This window comes from Mirounga leonina, unplaced genomic scaffold (assembly GCF_011800145.1).
Source record: "Mirounga leonina isolate KUSES-001 unplaced genomic scaffold, KU_Mleo_1.0 Mir_178, whole genome shotgun sequence".
Classification (NCBI taxonomy): domain Eukaryota; kingdom Metazoa; phylum Chordata; class Mammalia; order Carnivora; family Phocidae; genus Mirounga; species Mirounga leonina.
This window is the reverse complement of record NW_023270464.1, coordinates 7,947,619-7,971,688: the sequence shown is the minus strand read 5'-3', so window position 1 is coordinate 7,971,688 and position 24,070 is coordinate 7,947,619. Positions and strand designations below refer to the sequence as shown.

The following is a 24,070-nucleotide window of genomic DNA, read 5'->3' as shown; positions in this document are numbered from 1 at the left end:
GCAGGTGCCATTCTTGCCCCCAGACCGTGTCGCGGGTCCCCGCCGAGGGCATGCTTTCCCCTGCTGTGTGTTGGTGGGAGGGCTACAGCCCAGCACCTGCCACGGCTCCAGCCTGGTGGAAAGAGAAGACTATCAGCTCTCCAAGTGAGGTGACGGGAGACAAGGGAGGCAGGGATGGAATTACCTGAGCTGGAATCGAACCGAGCTGCAGGGGCCCGCCTCACCTTCCCGGCCCTCCCCCAGAGCTCATTATTTGCGAGCAGGTCCCCAAAGCAATTCTGAAATGACACAAGGACTCAAAAATCGTTTTTTAAGTCAGCACAGGGGCACACATGTACGGTGTTCATGACATTCAGGCACATGGCCCGTGTGGGGCCATTGTCCCCTAAAAGGAGCAGTGGAGCAGATGTGGTCACCCGGGGTGGAACCGAGTGTGCAAGCAGAGGATGGGAGGGAGAGACAGGGCAGGAGAGCAGAGGTGCCCCATCCCTGCCCAGCAGAGGAGGTCTGGTCTTATCACCCCCCACCCCCCGCTGCCCCCATGTTCCCAAAGGCCTCTCTGGGCAGAATGATCCATTCAAGAAGAAATCTGCAAGAGCATGCTGACTTCCAAACACGATGCAATCGTCATGGCTACCCCCTGCACCAGGACGGGACAGTGTACCCGGAGTCATGGGGCCCACGTTCAACCGAGCACATGGCCTGAGTGGACATGGACCCTGAGCCCAAGCTCAGGCAGGGAGGTCAGCCTTGGGAGCAACCTCTTGCTTCCATCTGCAGAAGGCAAAAGGGAAGAGGAGCAAATGCATGCTCTGGGGGAGTCTGGGAGCTCACGGAGGCCAAGATTGTTTCTTAAACATCCACCCTGTGTGCAAGCTGTGTGGGCCCAAAGCATTACAGGTCTCATGACTGTCTGTCCCGTGTGGCTTTATTCTTCCTGCTATGGAAACAGGGAAGAGAGCAGTTGGGAGGAGGGCGTTGGAAGCGAGGCCAGGGGCTGTCCTACCTCCTACAGTGACTCTGGAGGAGTCTGTGTGGCCTTTTTTGGTCCCCAGCAGTGCCCCCGGAAGTGGAAGGTGAGTGGGTTCGGGGTCGCTGGCACCTGGCTCTTGGGGAGTGGGCTCTTGGGGAGTGCTGGGCACTCTGCTTTCAGAAGGTCAGAGAGATGGGCTTAGGTCTTGGCAGTGATCCTTTGGCCTTGGCATCCTCACAGCCTGACCCCATAAATTTAGAGGAGAAAAGCAGAAATGTACATACATGTCTTCCTAGAAGATGAGCTCTGACATCAGCCTTGATTTCTGGAGCCTGTTGTGATGTCCCCTCCAAACTACAGATGACCCATCCGATGCCTCGTTTCTTGCCGTAGCTTACGAGTGTGGATCAGCAGGCGACCGAGTCCAGCCCCAGGGACCCAGATGCCACGGATGGCTTCGGCACACAAGGTAATCTTACCCCATTCAGCATTTGAAATAAGTCTGTGTTTTCCAAAGCATGTCCCCTTTCCTCTCCTATTTCCTTCTCTCCTCCTCCCTGCTCCTTGCCCTCCCTCCATTGCTTGCTCTTTAAGGGGATGGAATTTGCTATAGCCTTTGCTGTTCAGTACCATAGACGTTCTCCAGAGTTCCTCCCTTAGGGGCATGTAGTAACAAGTAAGTCAGTACACCTGGGGGGCCTCATGCTTTCTCTCGGGGGGGCTTGCCCCCTCTCCCCCAGTGCCCTTTCTTCTCCACTTGAGGGGTATGGGTTTGAAGACATGCTTGACTCCATCTGGGATGGACCCTTTCTGGAGCTAAAACTGTAGCAGGTTCATGTCCACTGGGCTTCTGCCTCAGGAGGGAGCCAGGCCGGGCCCCTTTGCCCACTGGCTTTGTGGGGAGAGGCCGGGGGAAGGATGCTAGAAGTTGTATCCTGGTGGACATTGAAGGAAAAATGTGGAAGGTCTCCTCTCAGACGTGAGGTGGGAGCCGCTGTACGAAGCCAGAGGTGGGGAGGTCGTCTGAGGTGTCAGGAAAGCGGACAACCCCTAGTCACAGAGGGAGCAAATGGGTAGGGGCTGGGTCCTTGGGTGGACTCAGGTGGGTGGGCTTATTCAGAGATGGAAGTCAGCTAACTTGTGAGATAACTAAGGGTCCCAGAAAGGACCACCATTACAGTCCCAGGGCTCAACCCCAACTCTAGTTAACATCTAAGAAATAAGAAGGGGCCATCCTACGAGGATGCCTTTGGGTTGTAGGAGTCTGGGCTCTGCCGTTCTAGGATTTGGAAGTGACTTTGTCCTTCACTTGGTGGCTCCTAGCAGCCATCAAAAGCTGTGGTATCCTGTGGCCTTCCCAGAGACTGCTGCAGGGCACAGCGTGTCTCGGTCCCCCACCACAGGTGACCACACCCACCCAGTGCATGATAGACTTTGCGCCGATGGGGCTTCCTTTCCCCATTCCAGCCACATCACTCCCAAAAACGCACGTTCTGGAGGAAAGCATGGTCGGCGAGGCCAAGCAGCCTGGTGGCTCCCAGAGCCCAGGGCAGGTAGAGATGGACAGGGGAGTCAGGAATTCTTGCAGGCGGGCGGGGCCTTCCTCACTGCGCAGGATCTGGGCAATTAACTGGGCTCGACTGGGAAGCTCAGGGCTGCTTCCAGCACCGACTCTGGGTAGAGGGGCCAGGCTGGAAGTGGGCAGGATTATATGGAGAGGAACGGACAGACACACTCATGGGACAGCAGGCCGAGCAGGTTTCACTTTAGAAAAGATGCCTCCCACCAGGTAATTTCTGGATGGAGTGAGGTTGAGGTCCCTGTCATTTTTTTGGTCTATGCATATCCAACTGCTCCAGATCGTTTGTTGCTTGTGTACCTTTGACAAAAGTCAGCTGGGCATAACGGCGTGGGGGTAGTTTTGGGCCCCGTATTCCGTGGCATTCGTCTGCGTGTCAGTCCCTCTGCGCTGATGACCGGTTGCTCGGCGCTGAGCCTTCCCATCAGCAAGCCACACCTCCCCTCTGCTCCTCTTCATCAGGATTGTTCTAGGTCATCTATGGCCTGTGTGTTTCCATATCCCTTTTAGAACCCACTTGTCTGTGCCCACAAATACTCGAGCTGGGAATTTAGCAGGAATGGCATTAAGCCTGCAGAGGGTCTGTCTCCCCGCGGATTTGGATCTTCTTTGACTTCTTTCCTCAGCATTTTGCCATTTTCAGAATACAGATCCTGGACATGTTTTGTTAGGCGTATACTTGGGAGCTTCGTTTTCTTTGGAGCTGCTGTAAGTGGCGTTGTTTTTACTTTGGGTTTCTGCACACTCGTCAGTACGCGTGACCGACGGTGGTACGGGGTGATCGGGTCTCCTGCAACCTTGTCAGACTCATGTATGAGCTCTAGAATTGGGAGGGGGGTGCCCGGAAGGGGATAGATGCTGGTATTGTTTTTCACTTACTGAAATAAAATAGTAATGAGGACACGGAGGCTGGCAAGGCCAGAGGAAAGGCCCTACACGCAGACCTGACTGGCGGCTTGTAAATCAACCCACCCCTTTGGCAAAGCATCTTGATAAAGAGCCATAAAACATGTTTATGCTGTTAGGTGTGGTGATCATACTTCTGGAACTGCCCTAGGGGGGTAATGCAAAAAAAAAAAAAAAGAAAAACCGTAGGCATAAAGATAACTTGCATTTTTCATAAGAGTAAAAACTTACAGGGACAATGATGTCCATTGATAAGAGTCAAGGAAAATATGATACATATGCTAAATATATCATTTTACATTGATTAGGAAAAATGCTTGTGATCGTTAGGTGAAAAGCCGGAAGTCCACTAGGATGATCAGTGCTGTGTAAACAGACAACAAAAGCCGGTGAGGGGGTACAAGAATGTCTTGGCCTATGAGCTTTCCCTGTTGTGTTACCCTAATTATATAAGTTTCCGTTAATGATAGCTATTTGGAACTAAGTCACATTTCTCTCTCTGTGACTCTGTTTACCTGAGGAACTCAGCCATTGGATTATCACTGACATTAAGCAAATTGGGATTAAGGATATATGCTTATGTCCAATCTCATCAAATGGTGCATATTAAAAATGTACGGGGTTTTGTGTATCATTTATACTGCAATAAAGCTGTAAAAAAGAGAGAAAACGGAGATCAAGAGGAATCAGCAGGGATGAATAGGATTCAGAATAATTTTAATATGCCGCTGTGTGATTTTGATACAGTTAATAATTCCACTTGCTGGTTTGAGGTTTTCTAAGGATACAGGGAAGTGTTTCTTTTCTACATGGATGCATTCAGCTTTGAGTGTTTGCCCAATCATTTCCTTAGAATCAATTCCTATGGGTGAAATTGCAGAGTCCAAGGAAATGGGTATCTTAGGTTTTGGCGTGTTGGCCACATGGCGTTCTGGAAGGGTTTTATTGCTAGTGTCCGTACCCACCAACGGTGTTTATGACACCCCAAGACATCATTGTTCCTGATGATCTTTATCACCCCTGCAGGTGAACGATACACAAGATAGAGTGTGAGCACCTTTTTATATGTTTATTACCTACCTGTAGGTCAGTTTGGGGCCCACATTTTTGCAGTGTTTTGTGGGGTGTTTTTGTGTGTGTGTGAATTTATAAGAAAAATATTTGTTAAATAGATACATTTTCTCCCTTTTCTGTTCACTGCAGGGACGCCTTCCCAGTTTGTGCTCGGCTTCCTCCCTGTTAATAATGCCTTTGCCATACAATTTTTACAATTTGTGTTTTTTTGTTTGTTTTTGTTTTTTATGATTTTTCTTATTGTCAGATTTATCAAGCTTTTCCTCTCTGGTGTCTATCATGTTTACAAAGTCTTTCTTCACTCCAAAGTTGTAGATTTATTCTATTTTCTACACCTGTTCTTCCAGTATCTTAAAAAAGAAAAGGATTGGGGCTCCTGGGACTCTTGATTTCAGCTCAGATCATGATCTCAGGGTTGGGAGATCAAGCCCCGAATTGGGCTGTGCACTGAGTGTGGAGCCTACTTAGGATTCTCTCTCTCCCTCTCCCTCTGCCCCTCCCTCTCTCTACCTCCCCCTACCTCCCCCTACCTCCCCACTCTCTAAAAAAAAAAGGAAAAAAAAAGATCAATCATCCTGAATTTTTTTTTTTTTTCTTTTGCTGTGATTGGTGAGGTTCGGTTCATCCAGATGGACTGCTAAATGTCTCATGGTATCTGTGGAGAGGGCAGGGGTGATAGTGGAGGGCTGCTGAAGCCGGAGTGCTCTAGAAGTGGGCTGCTTCCACCCGGCTCCACCACTCTGTGGCCTCGAGCTCCTCTTCCCCTGAGGCCTCTCAGCCGTGTTTCCTGAGTGGTAGCTTGGGAGAGCTGAGAGGATTAAGTGGGAGGTCACCGGTAAAGCCCTCGGTGTAGGGCAAGCACACAGATGCGAGGGAAGCAGAGAGGGCTCCCACAGTATCCACAGAAAGGGATGGAATGGACAGATCCCAAAGCTTCCCACCCAGAGTTGTTCAGGCTGCTGTGGTTCTTACAAAGGGTGAGCCTTTCGCCTCAAAAATCTGCCCCTGATGGGTGAGGAGCCTCATGGAAGGCAGCTCTGACCTTGTCTGGTAATGGGATAAAAGAGCGGAGGGAGCACTGGTTCTTGAGCCTTAATACTGTGCAAACAGATCCCCTGCAATCTTGTTAAGACAGGTTCCGATCCCGTCCCCCCAGGGGGCCAGCCTTGGAGTGGTGAGGGGCTGGAGCCCAACCTGACCAGCATCACAGGGATAGAGCAGTGGGTCGTACACTTGGGGTGGGGGGGAGCAGAATCCCCTGGGGGCTCGTTCCCACCCCCGAGTTTCAGGTGCAGTGGGGCTGAACACCTACACGTTCCCCGGGCCGTGCTGATGCTGACGGCCTGGCCCACGCTTGGAGAACCAGGCAGGCCTCCCGGGCGGGCTCCCGCCCCTGCCTGACCAGGGCAAGGCTTGCACTCCAGGCCCTGGGCCATACCCTCTGTGTGCGGCAGGCAGGTTCTCGGGCCCAGGAGGCCCCGGCTAGGATGCCCTAGCGCCCCTCTGAGCCCCACCCTTCTCTGCACGGGCTGTGTGCTGTGTGGGCATCGAGCATCCTGTGACCTCCCCCTTCCTGGACGTCAACCCCCCCAAGGCCTGCCCTGGATGGGAGATGGGGCTGGGTTCTGACTTTTAATCTCTCATGGATTGTGAAGAGTGTAAGTGCCCTGCACCCCATACGCCCCCTGGAGTGATTCTTGGGAGATCATCTGGCGTCCACCCAAACCTTCCTACACCATAAAGCATGCTCCATGTTTCCACGCCCTCAGGATTACAGGTTGGTCTAGACTGGGTGTTGAAGGGCAGACGGCTCGGGCCCCCTGGGAGGGCTCCAGGTGGCTGAGACTCACTCTCAGGCAGGCACTGGGCCCGTCTCTGGTGGCTCTGTGGTGGCCCAGCCCCAGTGCTAAGACTGTGTCCCTTGCCTTGTAGAGCCCGCAGATAGTTCAAGCCTCCTGGCATCCGAGGGTGCCACTGCGCCAGGCCTGAGCCCCGAAGGCCCCGTGGGTGCCTCACAGCCCCTGCCACCTGGCCTCGAGTCCCCGGAGGGCCCTGACCAGGGCACATGGGTGGTGCCAGGACCCAGGCGTGTGGCCCGCTCCACCAGCGACCCCACTTCTTGCTCATCCAGTGTAGCAGGTATGACTGCTCCAGCCCCGCTGTGTCCTCTGCATGTGCCCTGCTCTGCCCTGGACCCTGCAGGCCTCAGTGAGCTGAGAGTCAAGGCCAGGCCTTGGGACTGTGCTCAGGGGCCACTTTGGGAATGTGGCCTTAATGCCCGAGGGCCCTAGGGAGGGGTGGACAGCCAGGGGCCTCTGCTGAGCACCCACCAGGCTTCCTACTTTCTGGCTGGGGAGTACGGGGAGGAGGGATGGAAGGTTTGGGGTGATGAGAGCCCACCCGGGGTCGGCTAGCCCCTGACATCAGCCTGCCAGTGGCACACCAGCTCTGGGGCCCACGTGGGGACTCAGGTCGGGCGGGTGGCTCTCTCCCCAGGACTAGCGTGGGCTCCACACTTGGGGGAAGTGCTGGTGCCTGCTTCGTGGCCTGCTGGGACCCAGGGCCACATAAGGCATGGCTGTGCCTCAGTGGCAGCGCTGGGCTGGCGGGGTGTCCTCCAGCCGAGCCGCCCCAGTTAGACCCAGGTGTGTTTCCAGCAGCACCTCGCGGGCCCCCTTGGCAGCCCTCCTTGTGGGGCCTGGAGCTTGGGTCCCAATCGCCACACGTGACTCGGAGGGGGCGGCGCCCTCCCTGGGCTGTCGGGCCTGGCGTCAGAGTCACTGTGCCCAGCAGCCCGGGACTTGCCCTTCACGCCAGCCCCCCAGGGGGCCTTGTGGGCCCTGAAGCCGGTGCTCGTTTCGAGGGGGGAGGATGGCAGTGTCTTTGCCTGTAAGGTCGGGTGGGACTTAGGCCTGCAGGGCCATCGGAGTGTAGACTTCCTACAGTGGAACCCAAAGAGCCCGGAAGAGGTCTGGACTCAGTGGTCTTGTCTGGCTGAACCCCAAATACACAGGATCCGTGCCCCAGGAGAACTGTATCCCGGGAAAGGACCAGGAAGCCGCCAAGGTCATTGCCTACAAGGGCCCTCCTGGTGGAAAAGCCAGATTTGGCCCTGCAGGCTCCTTGGCCTGCATCCCTCTGTCCCGCTGCCCTCCCCTCCCACGTCCAGCTGCCAGCTCACTAGACAGGACTCCCTCAGACCCTCCTCTGCACCCCTCCCCCCGCCTGTGCTGGAGGATTCCACACTCAGCCCTTCTGTCCTCCCCGTGAGGGCTATTACCCGTTCAAGTCCGGGGGACGATCCCATGCACCAGGCATGTCTGCTCTGTGGCCCCTGATGGTATCCTCTGCCCCCTGTAGGGAAAGTCAGGCTCTGCAAACCGTGACATTTTGGGGGTGGGGATGAGAAGCGGCGGTTTGATTACAGGTTGTCACAGGGCCTTCTCTGCGTCCCTGCACCACGCCGTGGGCACAGCCTCTCCTCAGCTAGACGAGGCAGTTACTGTCCCGCATGTGCCTCCCCGGGGGTCTCTGGGGCATTCCAAGGGCACTGGGGTTGCTTGGGGCGCTGGCCCGCCGCGCTGTGCCCAGCCCGGGGATGCCGCCTGTCCCGTGGGGGGCGCCAGCTCTGGGACTGCCCTGTGGGACAGCGCACGGCTCGGCTCGGGGTGAGTGCAGGAGCCTCCCCCTGCGGGTCCGCCGCATCAAAAAGATAGTTCTCGGCCACGGGAGGGTGATGATCTTGTCGTCAGGAGCTCCGTTTTCCCTGCTGCCTGTTAACTGGATTCTCTCTCTGATTAAGGCCATGCCTCGTCACACACCCCGTCCTGCAGCCAGGACCTGGAAGCAGGACTGTCCGGGGCTGCTCTGGGGACCGGTGAGACACTCCTTTTCTGAAGCACTTTGACACCTGCTGCGAGACGGGGGCGGGGGGGGGGGTGTGACTCGTGCTCCTTGGCTGCCTCGGGGTGTCAGCCAGGAGCACGGGCTCCCCAGCTCTGCGGGCTTTCAGAGAACGGCCTTGCCTTCCCTTCTGGCTCTGGGGAACACGTGAGAGGCGACAGCGGCTGTAACAGGCTCGGGCTGCTTGTTTCACCGAATTTCTGCGACGCTCTGTGGGCGGGGGACATGGGCCTCGTGTGTGAGGTTCTTACAGTTCCTCGTGCTGAATTGTCAGCCTTGCCCCACTGCCCCCAGAACGATGCCAGGCCACCGGGAAACGCGCTGTGGGCAAGTCAGGCCCTAATCTGGTCCCAGGGGAGACGGCACCGTCAGACCATGGCTTGTGCCTCGGGTCATCCGGAGCAGCCGTGGGCCCCGTTGGGAGCCGGTGCCCCTGGCCTTGGCCTGCAGGGCCCCGGGTGCTCTGAGCTCTGGTGCCAGTGAGCAGTGGCTGCTGTCAGTCCTGCATGTGGTGGGGGGTGCCCTCATTGCCCCTCTGTCACCCCCAGCTCTGGCCTTCAGGCAGACCCATCTCTAGATGCCATCAGACCCACAAGGGCAACGGTCACTGAGCCAAGCAAGGCCGAGAAGCACCCCCCCCCGGTGGAGAGACGAAGGCAAGGGGGATCCCCACCTGCACCTGCCCCTCTTGCCCCACCCGCTTCGCATTTTGCCCTCGGATCTCCAGCCCTTCAGCGCCGGGGGGCTGTGGCCCCTCTAGGTTATAACCCCAGCTCAACTCAGGGCTGACAGGGGCCGGGCCACACTGGGGATGAAGGGACCCAGGAAGCAGGGACACGCCCAGTGCGCCAGCCCAGGGACGTGGAAATGCCAGCCGAAAGTGTGTCCCAAGCAGGCTTGCGTTTGCTTTGTCAAGAACTCACTTAACGGCTGCTTTTTGTCTTGTTTTGGTTGTTTTCAGATGTTATCTTTTCCCTTGATTTTTAGTTTCCCGAGCTCACTCTGTCGCAGCTGCCTGTGCAGGTCGGCGCCCGCTCTCGCCCCCTGGGCCACCGGATCCCCAGAAAGGCGACCCGCGGGGAAAGCCAGAGACCTTACAGATGGTCTGCAAAGAGCGGCCACACTCTCTAGTGGACAGCAAGGGCCACACAGACGCCAGGGTGTTGGTGGCTAAGTTTCTGGAACACTCGAACTGTGCCCTCCCTCCCGAGGTGCGGCACGTGGTGGGCACCTTCCGCCCGGCCGGCCCCCCTGAGGAGCCCCACGGGGAGGAGGCCGTGTTCAGCGCCGGCGTTCGGGACCAGGTGTGACCAGGCCACGGGTCCTGACCCAGATGGGCCTGGGCCCACGCATCCTTGCTGGAGGCCACTGTGCTGGCGGGGAGGGGCCTGCGGCCCAGATCTCAGGGTGGCCCAGGCTGTGAGCTGCCGTCCCTCTCTTCAGGAGGATCCGGTCAGTTGTCTTGGGGATGACACTTCCTACCTATTCCGCTAATACAGAAAAATGACTCTCGTGGCCACCGCGAACTCTTCGGCTTTGTCAGGCACGTAGCACCTACCCAGCGTTCTGGGAACACAGTGGCAGGTGACACTAGAGACGCTAAGTATCTTCAAAATCAGGGCCGTCAAAAAGCAAGACTGTCCCCCACCTGCGATTCAGTTGAGTGTTTAGTGGATAGAGGAGGATATCGAGTAAAATGAGACCATTTTCTTCTATGGTTTGTATCACTCAATAATCTACCCTTTATCGTGTGCTGCCTGGAAAGAAAATGGATAATTCTGGCACGAAGGACAGCCCGGGCCCAGCTCTCCGCCGCAGGATGCAGGGCTGTCGTGCCTACGAATCACATTAGGAGACCTCAGCGTGGCCTGGCCGCCTCCGGGAAGCAAGCTGGTGTGGCAGGGAGCTTTGCTGGACACCCCCACCCCACCCAGGTCCCCTGGTCCCTTGGGCCTCCCCTCCCCACCACCTCTCCATGGGGTACCCTCCCCACTGTCTCTCTGGCTGTCTCCTCCTCTGCAGACACTCTTGGGGAGCCCCTTTGGGGGTTTTCCCTGCGTCTGCCCTCCCCAGGACGGCCTGGACGGGTGGAGGTCTGGGGGAAGAGGCCCGTACCCCAGGATCTGTGCGCCTCCTCAGAAAGCAGGTCGCTGATGACCCAGAGCATCCGCTTCCCAGCCAGGCAGCAGAAGACGCAGGTTGTAAAGCATCTTTCCACACAGCACCCGCCGAGCTGGGTACGTGGAAGCAGGCCAGCCCCGCCTCCCTGCAGCGGCAGCTTGGGCCTTTGCCTTTCTTGGGCCCCCCACCCCCTCCCCACCGGCCCTCATGTTCTGGCAACATTGACACCAGCCACTTCCCACAACGGCCCTGGAGCAGCATGGTCCTCCAGAACTTTCTGCAGCCGTGGGAACGCCTGTCCTTCTGCCATCCACAGCGGTGTCCACCAGTGCCCGTGCCGTGGCCCTGCCTTGAACAAGGCAGCCCAGAACCCACAGCTGTCAACCGAGAGCCCAGGGGCCTGGCATGGGGAGCGCAAGGAGGGAGCCGACCGCTGCCCACTCGTGCTTGGCGTCCAGCGTCTAGGGGCCGTGGGCTGCCCTGCCCTCTGCTCTGCGCCCCACTGTAGCCAACGTGCTGGGGACGTCATGTCGTTGGCACTGGGAAGGGGCCGGTGGGGAGGGTCTGCGGTCCGGACGCCTGGAGCCCCCAGCAACGGAGGTGCGGGGAGCCTGCAGTGACGGTCAGCTTTGAACACTTGGCTTCAGTAAATGTTCTTGGTCATTGCCTCCTCGCCTCTGGCTGAGGTGACAGAACTGGAAGAATACCCATCAGGCCTTCTGATGCCAACCAGAACTTTTCCACGGGAGAATCCCAGAGATGAATTATGAGCACTTTATCCAGACTACAAAATGGGAAATCTCTTGTCTCATTTTTCTCAGCCGAGGGCTTTTGAAATCCCTCCCCGTGCCCAAAGCAAATCCCTTCGCTGGTACAGTTAATTGATGGTTTTTCCAAGCAGCCTCCCCTGAGCCCATCAGCACGGCATTCATGGCTTCTGAATCCGGGCATTTTCGGTGTCCCTGGGGTGGGAACCAAGCTTAGCAAGCTGCGGGGGGTTTTCGCCTGCATGTGGGGGGCCCACACTCGGGCTTGGAGGCGCACATAGCAGTGTCCTTGGGCTGAGCCCCGGAACTAAGCCTGCACTCTCCGACGTGGCTGCAATTTGAGTGAGGCCAGCCCCTCACCCTTGCACTCGCAGCTCTGGGGTAGAGCTCGGCCATCAGTATTTTTATTGTGCAGCCAGGGACAGCGGCCACTGGGAGCCCGCCCTGGCGCTCTGTGCCCTTCACTTCTCCTCCCTGCAGCGGAACAGTGTTTCTTCTGCCATCGTGGGCTCCTGCGGCAGCCTGGGCCTCCACCTGGGTACAAGCGGGTGCTCTGACCGAAGCCCAGAGTCCTGGATGTTCTCAAGAGCCCTGCCCTTCACGCACCTTCCACGCTCAGTTGTGCATTTGCTCTCAGAGCAACTCTATCTTGCAGGTGAGGAGACTGTACCCAGTTTTATACCACTGAGCTAGAACGTTCTGCCCATCTGCTCGGGGCCCCAGGTGGCCCATGTGGGCTCCAGCAGGGCCCAGGGTCCCGGCTTCCGGGAAAGGTCCCGGGAAGAGAGAAGTGCCAGTTAGAGCCGCTAGGAACAAGCCAGTTCTAGTACCTGAGACCCTGCTCTGCCCAGCAGCATCTGGGAGCCAGGCGCCCAGCAGCAAGCACCCCAAGCCCAGACCATGTGGTTCCTCTTGCTAGTGCACCGCCTCCCTGCTCTCCTCCCGATAAAGCATCAGCAGGCAGGGCAGAGCCTCGCGGGCTGCCCCAGGAAGCTAAGGCACGGGACCCCCACCTGCAGGGACCCCCCCACACCTGCACACGCCTGGGTCCTGGGCACTCTCCCTCCTTTTCCCCACAACCCAAATGGGGTCAGCTCGGCGTGGGGGCCAGAGCCTGTCCAGACACTGCCAGTTGCATGGGGGGGCAAAAGAACACTGAGGGGGGTGAGCTCTGGACCCCATCTCTATGGCAAACAAGCGGGGGACTCATCCTTCACAAGGTCTCCTTCAGCTGGTGACAACAACGCAGCTTGAATGCTTGGAACAAACCATGTAACAGAAAACTGCTTTCAATTGGATGTTTCCCCCCCCCCCGCCCTCAGCTGTATTGATTCACAGATGCTGCTATTAGGCAGAATTTATAGGAAATTGTTTTCAAGCCACAGGAGACCTGTTTGTACAACTTGAAGGTTGTATTTATTTGATGTACCTCAAGGTGTTTTCATAATGATCCATGTTTTAATAAAAACTATTTCTGGCCTCTGTGTCTCCGGGTCTAATTGGGACAGAGAGGCAGAGAGCCCGTGTGTGCCTCTGAAGACCAGGGTCTCAGGCGGCCGCCAGGGAGTGTGAAGCACCTGCGGCTGGCCAGCCGTGTCTCCGAACATCGTTCCAGAAAAGGGCAGGGCCTGTGGGCTGGGAGGTAAAGGGCGGGTGCCCGCCAGGGCTGGCCCACAGCTGCCCCCCTCCAAGCATGTGACATCCGAGGCTTCCCAGAGGAATGCAGACCACTGGCTCAGAGCGGTCTTTCATTTGGATTTTTTCTGTGAATCATTCGGTAGGACCCGCCCCCCCCCCCCCCCCCCCCCGTGTCATTTGCTAGCCATGGCTTTTGTCTCCGGAGCCTGTTCACCTGCCCTGTCTTGGGCAATGCAGGGACATACCCCTTGGCTCTCTGGAGCTGTCGCCCTTTCCCTCCAGCTTGTATTCAGGTGACATTCCCTCTCGTCACCCAAGGGTGTGGGCCATCTCGGGCTAGCTGTGAAGGGCCTTGTCAGTAGCTCATAGCTTGGAGCGCAGATGGATTGTGGGCAGACCAGAGGTGGGTCCTACCAGGCTAAGCTCCCCGGACCAACGCGGGGGGGGGCAAACCCCACCCCCGGCCTTCTGATCAAAGCCCACATTCCCCCACCTCCCTACGCCAGGTGACAGGCCACAAAGGACCCTCCAGGTAAGCAGACGCCACTGGGATGGATGGTCCAACTTTGTTTTACAGATACACACGCATATAACTCACCTCTCCTGGAATCACCGAAATTTAAACCAGGAGAATGGCAAGGCTCCTTCTCTCCCTTATTCAGTTAGCAGCCTGTCTCCTCCTTGGGACTGGGGGGGGCGGGGAGGCGGGGGGGCGGGCCTCACACCGGGTGCTGGAGCACCCACCCCTCCGACCTCCCCGGGAAGAGCCCCCCCCAAGGCCCCAGACCCAAAGGGGATGCTCTCAGCAAACACAGCACCATTGCAGAGGCACGTGTAAGGCCTCGAGGTGGAGGGAAGTCGGGCATCCATTCCTCCGCTAACAAACCAGCCACACAAACCGCTTTTCGTCAGGACTTCAGCTTTATTAGCGCTATTAGCGAGTCTTCCTAAGGTCGGCTGCATGCAACACACAGGTCACTCCTTGAATACAGTAATCCTAAAGCTTTAGTTACTGCATGGTAAGGCTTCTTAAGTCACAGTGTATTCTTCAAGGCCGGGGCCAAAAAAAGAGACTTCCAGACAAAAGGACGTCAGTTAACAATGACCTCTAACGACCCGAACTAGACTACGTTTCACTTCATCTACACACGCTCGAATACTGCTCGCGGCGACGCCCGGCTCGTCCAGTGACCTGCTCTCGCCACCAGCGGCCCCGGGAGTGGCAGAGTCCGCCAGGGTGGGTTCGGCGTTTGGGGGGTGGGGGAGCTCGCGCGTGTGTGTGTGTGTGTGTGTGTGTGTGTGTGTGTGTAGAGGCTGGAAACAGACGGCCGCTGCTGCGCCCCGGGTCCCTGGGAGGAGGAGCCAGCGGGCCCCGCCCCCGAGGGGCGGGGAGAGACGGCCAGCAGGGGGCGTGCCCACGCAAGTCCGCGGAGCCTCGGAGCCTCGGGTGAGGGCAGGAGCCGTAGGTGCGCGGGCGGGTCACCCGGAAATCCTAAAGTCTGAAGAATGGCTTGTCAAAGTAAAAGTCAAAACCGTGATAGTGTCTAAATAAATATGGAGTTTCCATGTTGTGGCCATCATCTTTTATTTAACTCAGGACCGTCTCCCTTCTGGTTCAGTACAATCACATGTTCCCGGACTTCACTTACAAGTCACACCCCGGGATCCGGGCAGCTGCAGCAGCGCGATCGCCCTCCCCCGAAGCACCCCGAGGGCCCCCCGTCCCGGGAAGGAGCTTGCTGTCCTGGCGGGGCTCCCTTCACGTCCGCTCTCCACGGCTTCAGGGAGGAAAGACACACTCCACACCACACACAGCTACAGAGAAACAGCCTTGTCCGTCGCAACGAGAAGACGGGTCAAAATGGGCAAAACACGTGACTGTTCTACAGAGATGCTTCCTGTGACTCTCCTTTGATGAAGACATCCCCCCTTTTTGTCCAAAAAAAAAAGTGGGTGGTGAGGGCACGCCCTTCGGAGGAGCCAGTGTCCTTGGGCGGGCTGTGGGGTCAGGGGTCAGGTCCTGGGTCCAGCCTTTCGGGCTCCTCTGAACCCAGGCGGGCTGGGCGGTGCAGGCTGGGTGGGCCTAGATGTACAGCGGGGTCTCCTGGCCCGTGAGGAGCCTGAACATGGCAGCAGGCATGGTCTTCATGTGGATCTGTCAACGAGAGACGGGGGCTGAACCGGCTCTCCCTCGCTGGCCTCCCTCGCTGGCCTCCCTCGCTGGCCTCCCTCGCTGGCCTCCCTCGCTGGCCTCCCTCGCTGGCCTCCCACGCTGGCCTCCCACGGCCCCTAGATGCCACCAACGCAAATCCAACACTCCGGCAGCCAGCTCGCTTCGGGACCCCCCTGAGGGTTTTCTGCCCAGTGAGGGAGGAATGACCACCTCGACGGAGGGTTAGAAAGCATTTCCTGGCGCGGCAGACTCCTAGCTGGCCTCTCCACCGGGCTCTCCAGAGGGTTTTGCACACACGTTCAAGTGCTAGTTTGCCCCTCAGCTCAAGCTGACAGCAGAGGGGCAAAAAACCAGACTTTTAATTGTGACTACGGTTTGCCCACTCATCTGGGAGCAGCTGAGGGTGCCTAAGCCTCTGAAACCCTTCCCAGGAAGCCAGGGAACGTGAGTGTTCTGGGGTCTGAGAACTTGCCCCCCCCCATTCTTTGGGGGTCAGCAAATGAGCCTCTGGAGCCTGGCCTCACTCTCTGCCTCCAAGGGGCTGGGTACATAAGCAGTGAGGCTCAAGATGGCGCCCCAGGGAGAGTGACCTTGTGCGCCTCCCGCCCCCCCTCCCCACCCCGTGACGGCTCTGGGAGGAAGAGTTAAACCAGTGGAAGCACAGGAGCTGGGCTCTGCTTCTGCTGCTCTGATCTCCTCTTAGTACCCTGCTCCCAGGACTATGCCAGGCTCAGGCCTTGTGGCTCTGCGAGGTCTGGATGGCATGCGTGCGGCGGGCCTCACCCTCCCGGTGCCCAGCAAGAGGCGGTGGGGGGGGGGCATGGTGTGGCCGCCCCTCCTCCAGCAAGCAGGTCTCAGGCCCCCGTCTGACCAACCCAGAGAGGGGCCAATCGTGCAGATGGTTTTCACAGTGTCACATGCTCCCGGCTCGCCCCCCCCCCCCCCCCCCGGATCTACGTGATCAATTTAGATTTTAATGCCACCACCATCCATGGTGAAGAAGCATGGCTTCTTCCATCAGGAGAACATTCTGTGTCATTCCTCAAGCTGAAACCCACCCAAACCTCACATCTTGCTACCAGGGACTGATTTCCCACATGAGCTCGGGGATGCTGGAAGACGGCAGGCAGACCCTTCCATCCCCCAGCCCCAGCCCCGGCTGCCTCTGTGCCTCTTCGAGAACCAATTCGTCTCAGGTCTGAAGACTTGGAAACATTTCTCCTCCACCTGATTGGCTTCTTTTAGGTGTGAGGCTGATCACCCCAGTGGGGTGGCCGTTTCAAACATCCACTTGGGAAAATTGGATTGTCCTTTCTTTGAAGCCATTTGTAAAAGGAGGCGAATGGCACCTACCTGGCCCCCCTCTCCCTCTTGAAAGCCAGCCATCTGCCGCCACCAACCTCCAGAAAAACAGGCCTCCTCCCCCAGCCTGGCAGTTCCACAAAACACAGAGTAGGCCCCCAGCAAATGTGGCCAGAAGCCGCCTGGGAAACAGCACCCACCCACTCACCCCGGGGCCAAGCTCACCCGCAGTGGTTACAAGATGGAAGCCACACCCTCTCTCCCACCGCCAGAGCCAGAGCCTGCCCCTGCCCTGCTCAGCCCCCGGGGCCCTCCACAGCCCCGAGAACCAAATGGGCACTCCCCCCACACTGGGCACCCATGCCCTTTGCAACTCTCCCCTCGGCCGACCCACCTCTGCAGTGGCCTCAGCCTCCCGCGCTTGTCCCGGGGGGACCCTCACCCCATTCGTTCTGACTCCCCCTTCACACGCCCCCACTGCCGCTAACACCCACACACATTGGCGCTGGGGGAGGCCTCCTTCCGGACCCCGGTTCCGCAGACTCTGAGCACCTTACTTCTCACCCCGAATGACCCTGTTCACTTGTGAGTTCCTTGGGGAAACCTGTGCCCCCCCCGCTCTGACCCTTGTCCACCTCAAGCTGGCATCGCAGGGATGCCAGAAAGAACTAGAAAAGGAGGAAGTTTAAAGCCAGCGGTGCAGGAAAGGGTGAAGCAGCTCCGTGGGCAGGAAGCAGGCAGAGGGGCGAACCCCAGCCCAGAGCCTTGCGCCCTGGGGGGTGAGGCCTGCAGCGGGCAGGGCTGCCACAAGGAGCACGCAAGACCCAGTTCCAGAAACGGCGGCCACCACCTTCGCCCTCCTGTCCGCCGCACAGAACCCGAATGAACAGGCAAAGGCCGCCCGCCGCTCTGCTCATCCTTGTCCCCGGCACTCCCTGGGCGAGAGACACAGCCCCGCCGGCTCGGCTGATGCCCAGCACCCCTTGGAGAGGGAGTGACAGGCCGAGGTCAAGGTGGGAGCACATGACCAGCACAGGCATGCTCCAAGGTCCCAGCAAGGGCGGGCTCTCCCGAGAAGGAAGGTTTTTCTGGGAAGGGGCCAGTGGCTTTCCCGAGCACCTCCTAGAAGCCCCCTCAGGGGCACAGATGTTGGGCTCGGAAATGTAGGGCTCAGAGGGCCCTAGACTCCGGGTCGGACTCCAGCAGGGTGACGACGGGCCGTGGCCTTACCTCTCCGACCGAGTTAGAAAGAGCCTGGACTATCTTCTCATGGGCCGTGGCCACCACACTCTGCCCGTTGATCTCAATGATGCGGTGGCCGACTCGGACGCCTCCTCGCTCTGCGATGCCCCCTCGCATGAGGCTGCAGATCTAGGCAGACACGTGTCAGGTCAGCACACAAGTCCCCGCCACACCCGCCGGGAGCTCACCGCAGTCCCCAAGCAGGAAGCAGGGACATGAATCACACAGAGGGAGAAGCCCATGGGACAAATGCTTCTACGCGCAATCTGCTGACTCACCAGCGGGGACGTTCATGATTTGGACTAGGTTAAAAAACACAAGTCAACAGCATGGCCTGTGGGAGAACCTCGCAGGCCCTCCGGGGATCTGCTCCCTGTGCCTCCCCCCACCCCGCCCCCGCCCCCAGCCATCCCAGAGCCTCTGTTCCTGCGTCAGGGGAGTGGAAAGGGCTGGTGGTGTGCACAGTGGACGCACATTCTGGAAGATTCTCCACCAGCCCCATCTGCTCCTCTTACAAGCGAAGAAGTCACTGTTCCCATCTCACAAGGAGGTGATGAACTCACGAGCCGACAACCACAAAGAGTTTGGGAAAATGATGATGAAGGCCCTGAGTTTGTGAAATCCACCCACGTGTGGAACTCACTAAAGATCACGACATCAGAAAGGTGTGGACACCCGCCCACCTTTCTCCCACCACAACGGGGAGATGGTGGCAGACCCTAGAAGACGAGGCTTGCTGGCTCAGGGGAGAAGGTGGGCCGGCTGCACCCCAATGGCTCTGTAGGAGGGATGCTGAAGTCCTGGAGATGCAATGGCGGGAGCGAACCGAGAGGACACCACGTCCCTCCCCACCACGCTGCTTCCAACAACCCAGTGCAAGGGCAGAAGCAGGTCCAACAGCAGGGACCCTGGGGGTGAGGCTTCCTGAAGGCCCACCCACCGCCGGAGGTCTCTCCGGTGCACTCTGCCCCGGCACCTGACCCCGGGCACCTTGGCAAGCACTGGCCAGACCCTGGTGGCCCCTTCCCCAGCATTAGCTCAGCAGCCCTGGAGGGCCGCACCCCACCAGCCATGCTGGAGAATGAGGAAGGCCCAGCCCGGAGCCAGGCAGGAGTGGCCTAGGCTGGCTGGGCCCTGTCCCCTGAGTGCCTGGGGCCACCCCACATCATCTAAAGGCCTCGCCAAATTCATGGTGCCTTTGTCCTTACGCTTTCCTTAATTTGAAAACACTGCGATTATCGCTCTTGTCTCATTGAGGATTTGGTCACTTTTTAAGGCATCTTCATACTTGAGAAGGCAGGGGACCCCAAGCCAGAATCAGGAAGGGTGAGTCGGCTCAGCACCCTAAGAGCTCAAGGGTTGGCCGCCGGCAGGAGGCCCAGCCACAGGTGGTGGTCGATGCAGGCAGGACAGCCGAGCCCTTCTGTGCACCTCACTGCTCTTCTCATTCCACAGCAAGGCTCAACATTATCGGGGACCCGCCTCTGTGCCTTGCGGCGAACACCCCCCGGCTGCACCCCCGGGACCCCTGCCTGTGTCAGAGCCACCTCACATCCAAGCCCTGGCCAGGCCTGCTCATTCAGCCGGGGCCTCTGATTTCCAAGGCTGCCGGGGGATGACGCTCCCCTTAGACAGGACGGCTCTCCCCCCTCGCCTACCCCCCTTCCCTCCCTCAGGACCTGGCGTGGCAACTTTTGAAGCCCAGACAGGCTCAGAAGGCCACTGCCCGCAGGCTGACCCTGGCACCATATGCAGGACTCCCACCTGTCCTTTGGTTTGTGGATTTTTGCCTTGTCACTGATGCCGCAGGCCTTTCTCAACCAACCGTGTGGGTCCCTCCCAGCCCTCGGGGTCTCTGTCTTTCCAGGAGGAGACCTATGCGCGGCCTGAGGTCACAGTCCCAGGCCACGACGGCCCGGCCAACCAGACTCCTGCCGCAGAGCGGGTCACAGTCCTGGAGCCCGAGCACTCGGCTCAGACGGGGCTCACCAGGGGCCGGCAGAGAGAGACAAGCAGGGTGGCCTACCTGACTGCCCCAATTCTCCATACGAGAATTAAGGAGTAACTTCTATTCCTTGTCTGCCCCCCAAACGATTTAAGGGTATTTTGTGCCCACTGTAACTGGCTCTTTGAAGGTCCCGAGGAAGCTGCTTCAGGGTGACCAGGCTCGCTTCCCGGCCTTCCCAAGTGTCAGGCAGGGCCCCGTGTGCTCCCAGGCAAAGAAGCTGGGACAGTCCGTAGAAGGTGCAGGCTTGGTTACACCCCTGCTGGCAGCCTCCTCCCTAGTCATCGAGAGTTGGGGAAAGAAAGTGAAGAGGGAGCAGGACATGCGGCTTTGCCCCTTTAGAGGGAATGACCAGGAGGATGGACCTGGACCCTGGCAGTGACCCCAGCTGGAATCTGGGGGGCAGACCGGGGAAGAGGACAGAAGGGGAGCAGGACATGCTGAGGAGAAAGCTGTGTGCACGCGCACACGCACGTGCACACACACACACACACACACGGGTCCTGGCCTTCCCGAATGAGGCATGCCCACAGGAACCAGGGTGCATTCCAACCTCACGGGGTGCACTTCTGCGGGGGAGAAGGCTGGTGTCTCCCCGCGGGAGACGTCTTGATTTCTTGAATGGTGGTGTTTTGGAAAGAGAGGAAGGATCCATTTAGAAACAGCGCTAACTGGGTCACCCGGGGCCTGTCTGCAAACTAATGCATTGTACTTTGGGTGTAATGGAGCTGAAAATGGAAAAAGCACTTGTGCAAGACTAACTCAGATGTCAGCAAACTTTTCCAGGGGATTCAGGGGAACTTGGCCGCGTGGCACCACATTGTTGGGAGGCACAGCAGTCCCTGCAGTCTTAGTGAGAGGAGAGAAGAGCGGGCCCACCACCGAGGCCATAAACAGGGCCCCGTGTACACTTACGTCGGTTACTAACGCCCTGGGCCTTAGATACAAACGTATCGGCCTCTGCACCGCTCACAAGTGCTGCGAAGTCCGTGCACACACTCGCCCCCTGGCCCCTTGTACAAGCATCTGATGATGGGCCATGGGAGTGTGAGCATGCTCTTCACAACAGTTGGCCTCAGGCCCAATCCCTGCTCTGCCGCTTCCCAGCTGGGAGCCTTGGGGCAAGTTCCTTGACCTCCCTGTTCCTTCGTCCTCTGTGAAATGGTAACAGAAAATGCCATTCCCTAACTGGACCAGCCTTGCAGACACCAGCTGCCCAGGGATGCCCGAAGCTTGTGGGAAGAGCTTCCCCATGGGTGGCCTTCGTTTCTTGGTTCCTAGAACTGATTGATGGACTGACACCCCAGACAGATGGACCAGGGGGCCTAGGAGTATTTGCAACGATGAAACTAGACAGACTGGAAAAACGAAGTCCTGCACACCATGCTTACTGCAGCATGATTCACCACCATCAAGAGGCGGGGGCAACCCAATGTCCACTGATGGATGAATGGACAAATGAAACGCGGTCTAGTCACACAAGGGAATATTGTTCAGCCCTGAAAAGGAATGAAATTCTGACACAGGCTAAAAGGTGGATGGACCTTGAGGGCATTATGCTGGGAGTTAAATAAGGCCAGTCTCCAAAGGGCAAGTACTGTCTGATTCCACTTATGTCTATGAGGCACCTAGAGTGGTCAAGTTCGAGAGGGCTGCACAACATACTGGACGCTTGAAAACGGTTAAGATGCTAAATGTTAATTGATTTTACCACAATTGAAACAGACAAAAGAAGAAACAGATGCCCCTGGAGAGAGCGGGGCCTGGAAGAAAAGGGAGCGAGGGAGGCCGATTCCAAAACGTAACACAGCTTCTTAGCCACACGGGCCTGTCGTTCTGGAGAAAAGACAGGCCGCGCTAAGCTCCAGGAGGAGGCCGAGGCCCAGGCTAGCACCTCCCCCAAACACACACAGGTACGCAATACGTGCACACGCACGTGCACACCCCCGTACGTACACACGTACACGTATGTGCACACAAGCAGCTGTGCAGAGGACCCTCCATCTCTCCTCTCACGTGAAAGCACCCAGATCTCTGCAGACGCCCCCACCCACGCTGGGACCACTCACCCTGCACACGGACGATGGCCACCTGCCACGGGAAAAGCTTCTGCAGCGATCAGGCAGGAAACCGCGGGGGCTATGCCCAGGAGCTAATGAATGCCATCTCCTAGCCAGGCGACCTGCCACCCTCCAGCCCTGCTGTGGTCAGGCGGGGCGGAGGGGCTCCCGGGAGCCAGGACTCCACGTGGGGCTCGGCGAGGGCCGAAGGGGACCTCTGAGAGCCTCACGGGCACTGGGGACAAGGAGGCCGGTGGTCAGCCAGGGGACACTCCACTATTGCAGGCGGCAGGGGACCACAGGGGAGGGGACGGTTACCAGGCCAGACCCCTCTGGGGAGGCTGAGCGGGCTGGAAGCCGAGGTCGGACCTGACCACGCTGTGAGGGGCGAAGCCTAGCTCTTGTGTCCCCAGAGCCAGCCCTCGGTCAGGAAGAGCCAGCACCCCCCCGGCCTCCCAAACACACTCCTGCCACTGCCACGCGGCCCCCGCTGAGCGACGGAGCCTGTGGCCTTCATCAGCCACTGGGACACGGCCTGAGCAGCGGCTGTGGGCGCAGCTGCCTGGTACCAGGGCCTCCGAGCTCCCCGGGGGCCTGATCTTTGCAGCCGCCTGCGCCGTTTTCTGGGCCGGGGCGGGGGGGGGTGTCGCAGCAGGAGAATCCGTGCAGATTCACTTGCTTTATCTAAAACCCTCCCTGGCGCTTTCAGGGCCAGCTGCCACATACTGGGGAGGACGTCCCAAGAACCACCGCAGCCCCCAGCTCTCTGCGACCGCCCCCCACCCCCGCTGCCTCTCATCCAGTGTCGCCCCCAGGCCCCAAGCTGCACACACACCCTGGACCCGTGGCGGAGGCACCAAGAAGTGACCAGCACTCTGCCTCAGGACTCTTGTCGGGGCGTCTGAGACCCGGGGGGCACGGCCCAGGCGATGCTGTCTGCAGAACCGGGTATCATTTCCCCCCAGCTCTGAGACCCCCAAAGCCTAGATCTGCTGCTGCCTTTATCCCCACACCTGCCAAACCTTCCGAGAAGCGCCTCTGCCCTCCTCGCTGCCCTCAGCCTCGCAGCCACTGACGTGGACCAGCGTGCCCGTCCCCACCTGCAGAGGCCACCCCCTTCACCTCCCCAGGAGATCCCCCTCGTCAGCCACCTTGCCTTCTTCCCGCTGCCTCAGAAGGAAGGCTCACGTGTCCCCTCAGACCCCCCTGCACCTGTCCCGCACCGCTGCTTCCCCAGGGACGGCGTCCCCATCCTCTCCGGCTTGCCTTAACTTAGCCCCGCTCCTTCCTTGTCCCTGTCCCCTGCCTTCTCTCCCTCAGTCCCAGATGGCCTCCCTGGCTGTGGGCCCCGGGGCGAGTTACTGAACCTCTGTGTGTGGCAGTCGCCTCCTCACGAGTAGCCACGCTCCTCCTTGGGCCCTTGTAATGAGACAAGCCGAAGAGAGGCAGGGGTTTGGGGAGGGGGTGGCATCGGGCTTGTCCTGGGCTCACGGCCCTGCATGGGAGCCTGGGAGGGCGGCACTTCTGAAGGAGCAGCATGGCTCCCAGGCAGGCCCTGGGGGAGGGCTTGGCACGTGGGAGGCAGGTCAGAAGGCCCCTCCTAGCGCCTCCCTGAGCATGGGGCCCGTGCTCATCCCACAGTGCTCACAGCTGCTGCAGCCAGAGACCCCGGGTGATTTATTTTTGCAGAGCCCCTAGGGCAGCTACTTGTAGCCCGGGCACGTGCGTACGCAGACGGGCTGGGCAGGGCAGGGCCAGGCCACACCACCACCCGGCCAGCTCCTGGGACAGATGCACTGACCTGGACAGAAGTCCCCCAGGGGATGCGGACAACCTAGCTGGGCCCCCATGCCCGGGTGCAAGTGCCAAGGGGCCTTTCTCCTCTGCAGAATCCAGGCCCGGGGGGCCTTCTTTAAATGTCTCCATGTACTTTATGGATTTTCTCTGTTAATCTTCACAACCACATTTTGAGGAGAGCCCAGAGAGGTGAAGTGACCCGCCCAGGGTCACACGTGTAGCTAGGAAGGTTTGGCCAACACTGGCTAGATGCCCCCACACCCTTTCCCTCTTTGTCACGGGCACCAGATGGCCACCTTCCCAGCCTGCCCTATGTTTTGTGGGGCGTGGGACTGAGTCCTGTGCGGGCGAGTGAGCTGTGACCAGAAATGGCAAGGGCCACACCTGGGTCCCTATCTCCCTGTAGCTGCCAGCCAGTCACAGAGCAGCTAGTGGGGGCCTCCAAAAGCCAGGGGAGGGCACGATGGGGCCCGAGTGGTTCTGTGGAGCAAAGACCCGCCCCCCCAGTGGACTGTGACCCGAGTGAGAAA

General features: G+C 58.8%; 2 protein-coding genes across 13 annotated transcripts in view; one reads left to right on the top strand and one right to left on the bottom strand.

The window, feature by feature from the left end:
- Positions 1–12,803, top strand: part of FAM189A1 (family with sequence similarity 189 member A1) — a 480,663-nt gene extending 467,860 nt beyond the window's left edge. For all 12 annotated transcript variants that reach the window (XM_035023973.1, XM_035023980.1, XM_035023976.1 and 9 more), the window contains 4 exons: positions 1,367–1,442; positions 6,465–6,671; positions 8,335–8,409; positions 9,423–12,803. In XM_035023973.1, the coding sequence (XP_034879864.1) occupies positions 1,367–1,442; positions 6,465–6,671; positions 8,335–8,409; positions 9,423–9,745 (681 nt within the window). In that variant the 3' untranslated portion in view covers positions 9,746–12,803. The remainder of the gene's footprint in view (positions 1–1,366; positions 1,443–6,464; positions 6,672–8,334; positions 8,410–9,422) is intronic.
- Positions 12,804–14,563: 1,760 nt separating this feature from the next.
- The window catches only part of APBA2 (amyloid beta precursor protein binding family A member 2), a 75,382-nt gene continuing 65,875 nt past the window's right edge, over positions 14,564–24,070 (bottom strand). The window contains exons 10-11 of the mRNA XM_035023972.1: positions 17,667–17,807; positions 14,564–15,116 (exon numbers count right to left, since the gene is read on the bottom strand). Coding sequence (XP_034879863.1) covers positions 15,045–15,116; positions 17,667–17,807 — 213 coding nt within the window. The 3' untranslated portion in view covers positions 14,564–15,044. The remainder of the gene's footprint in view (positions 15,117–17,666; positions 17,808–24,070) is intronic.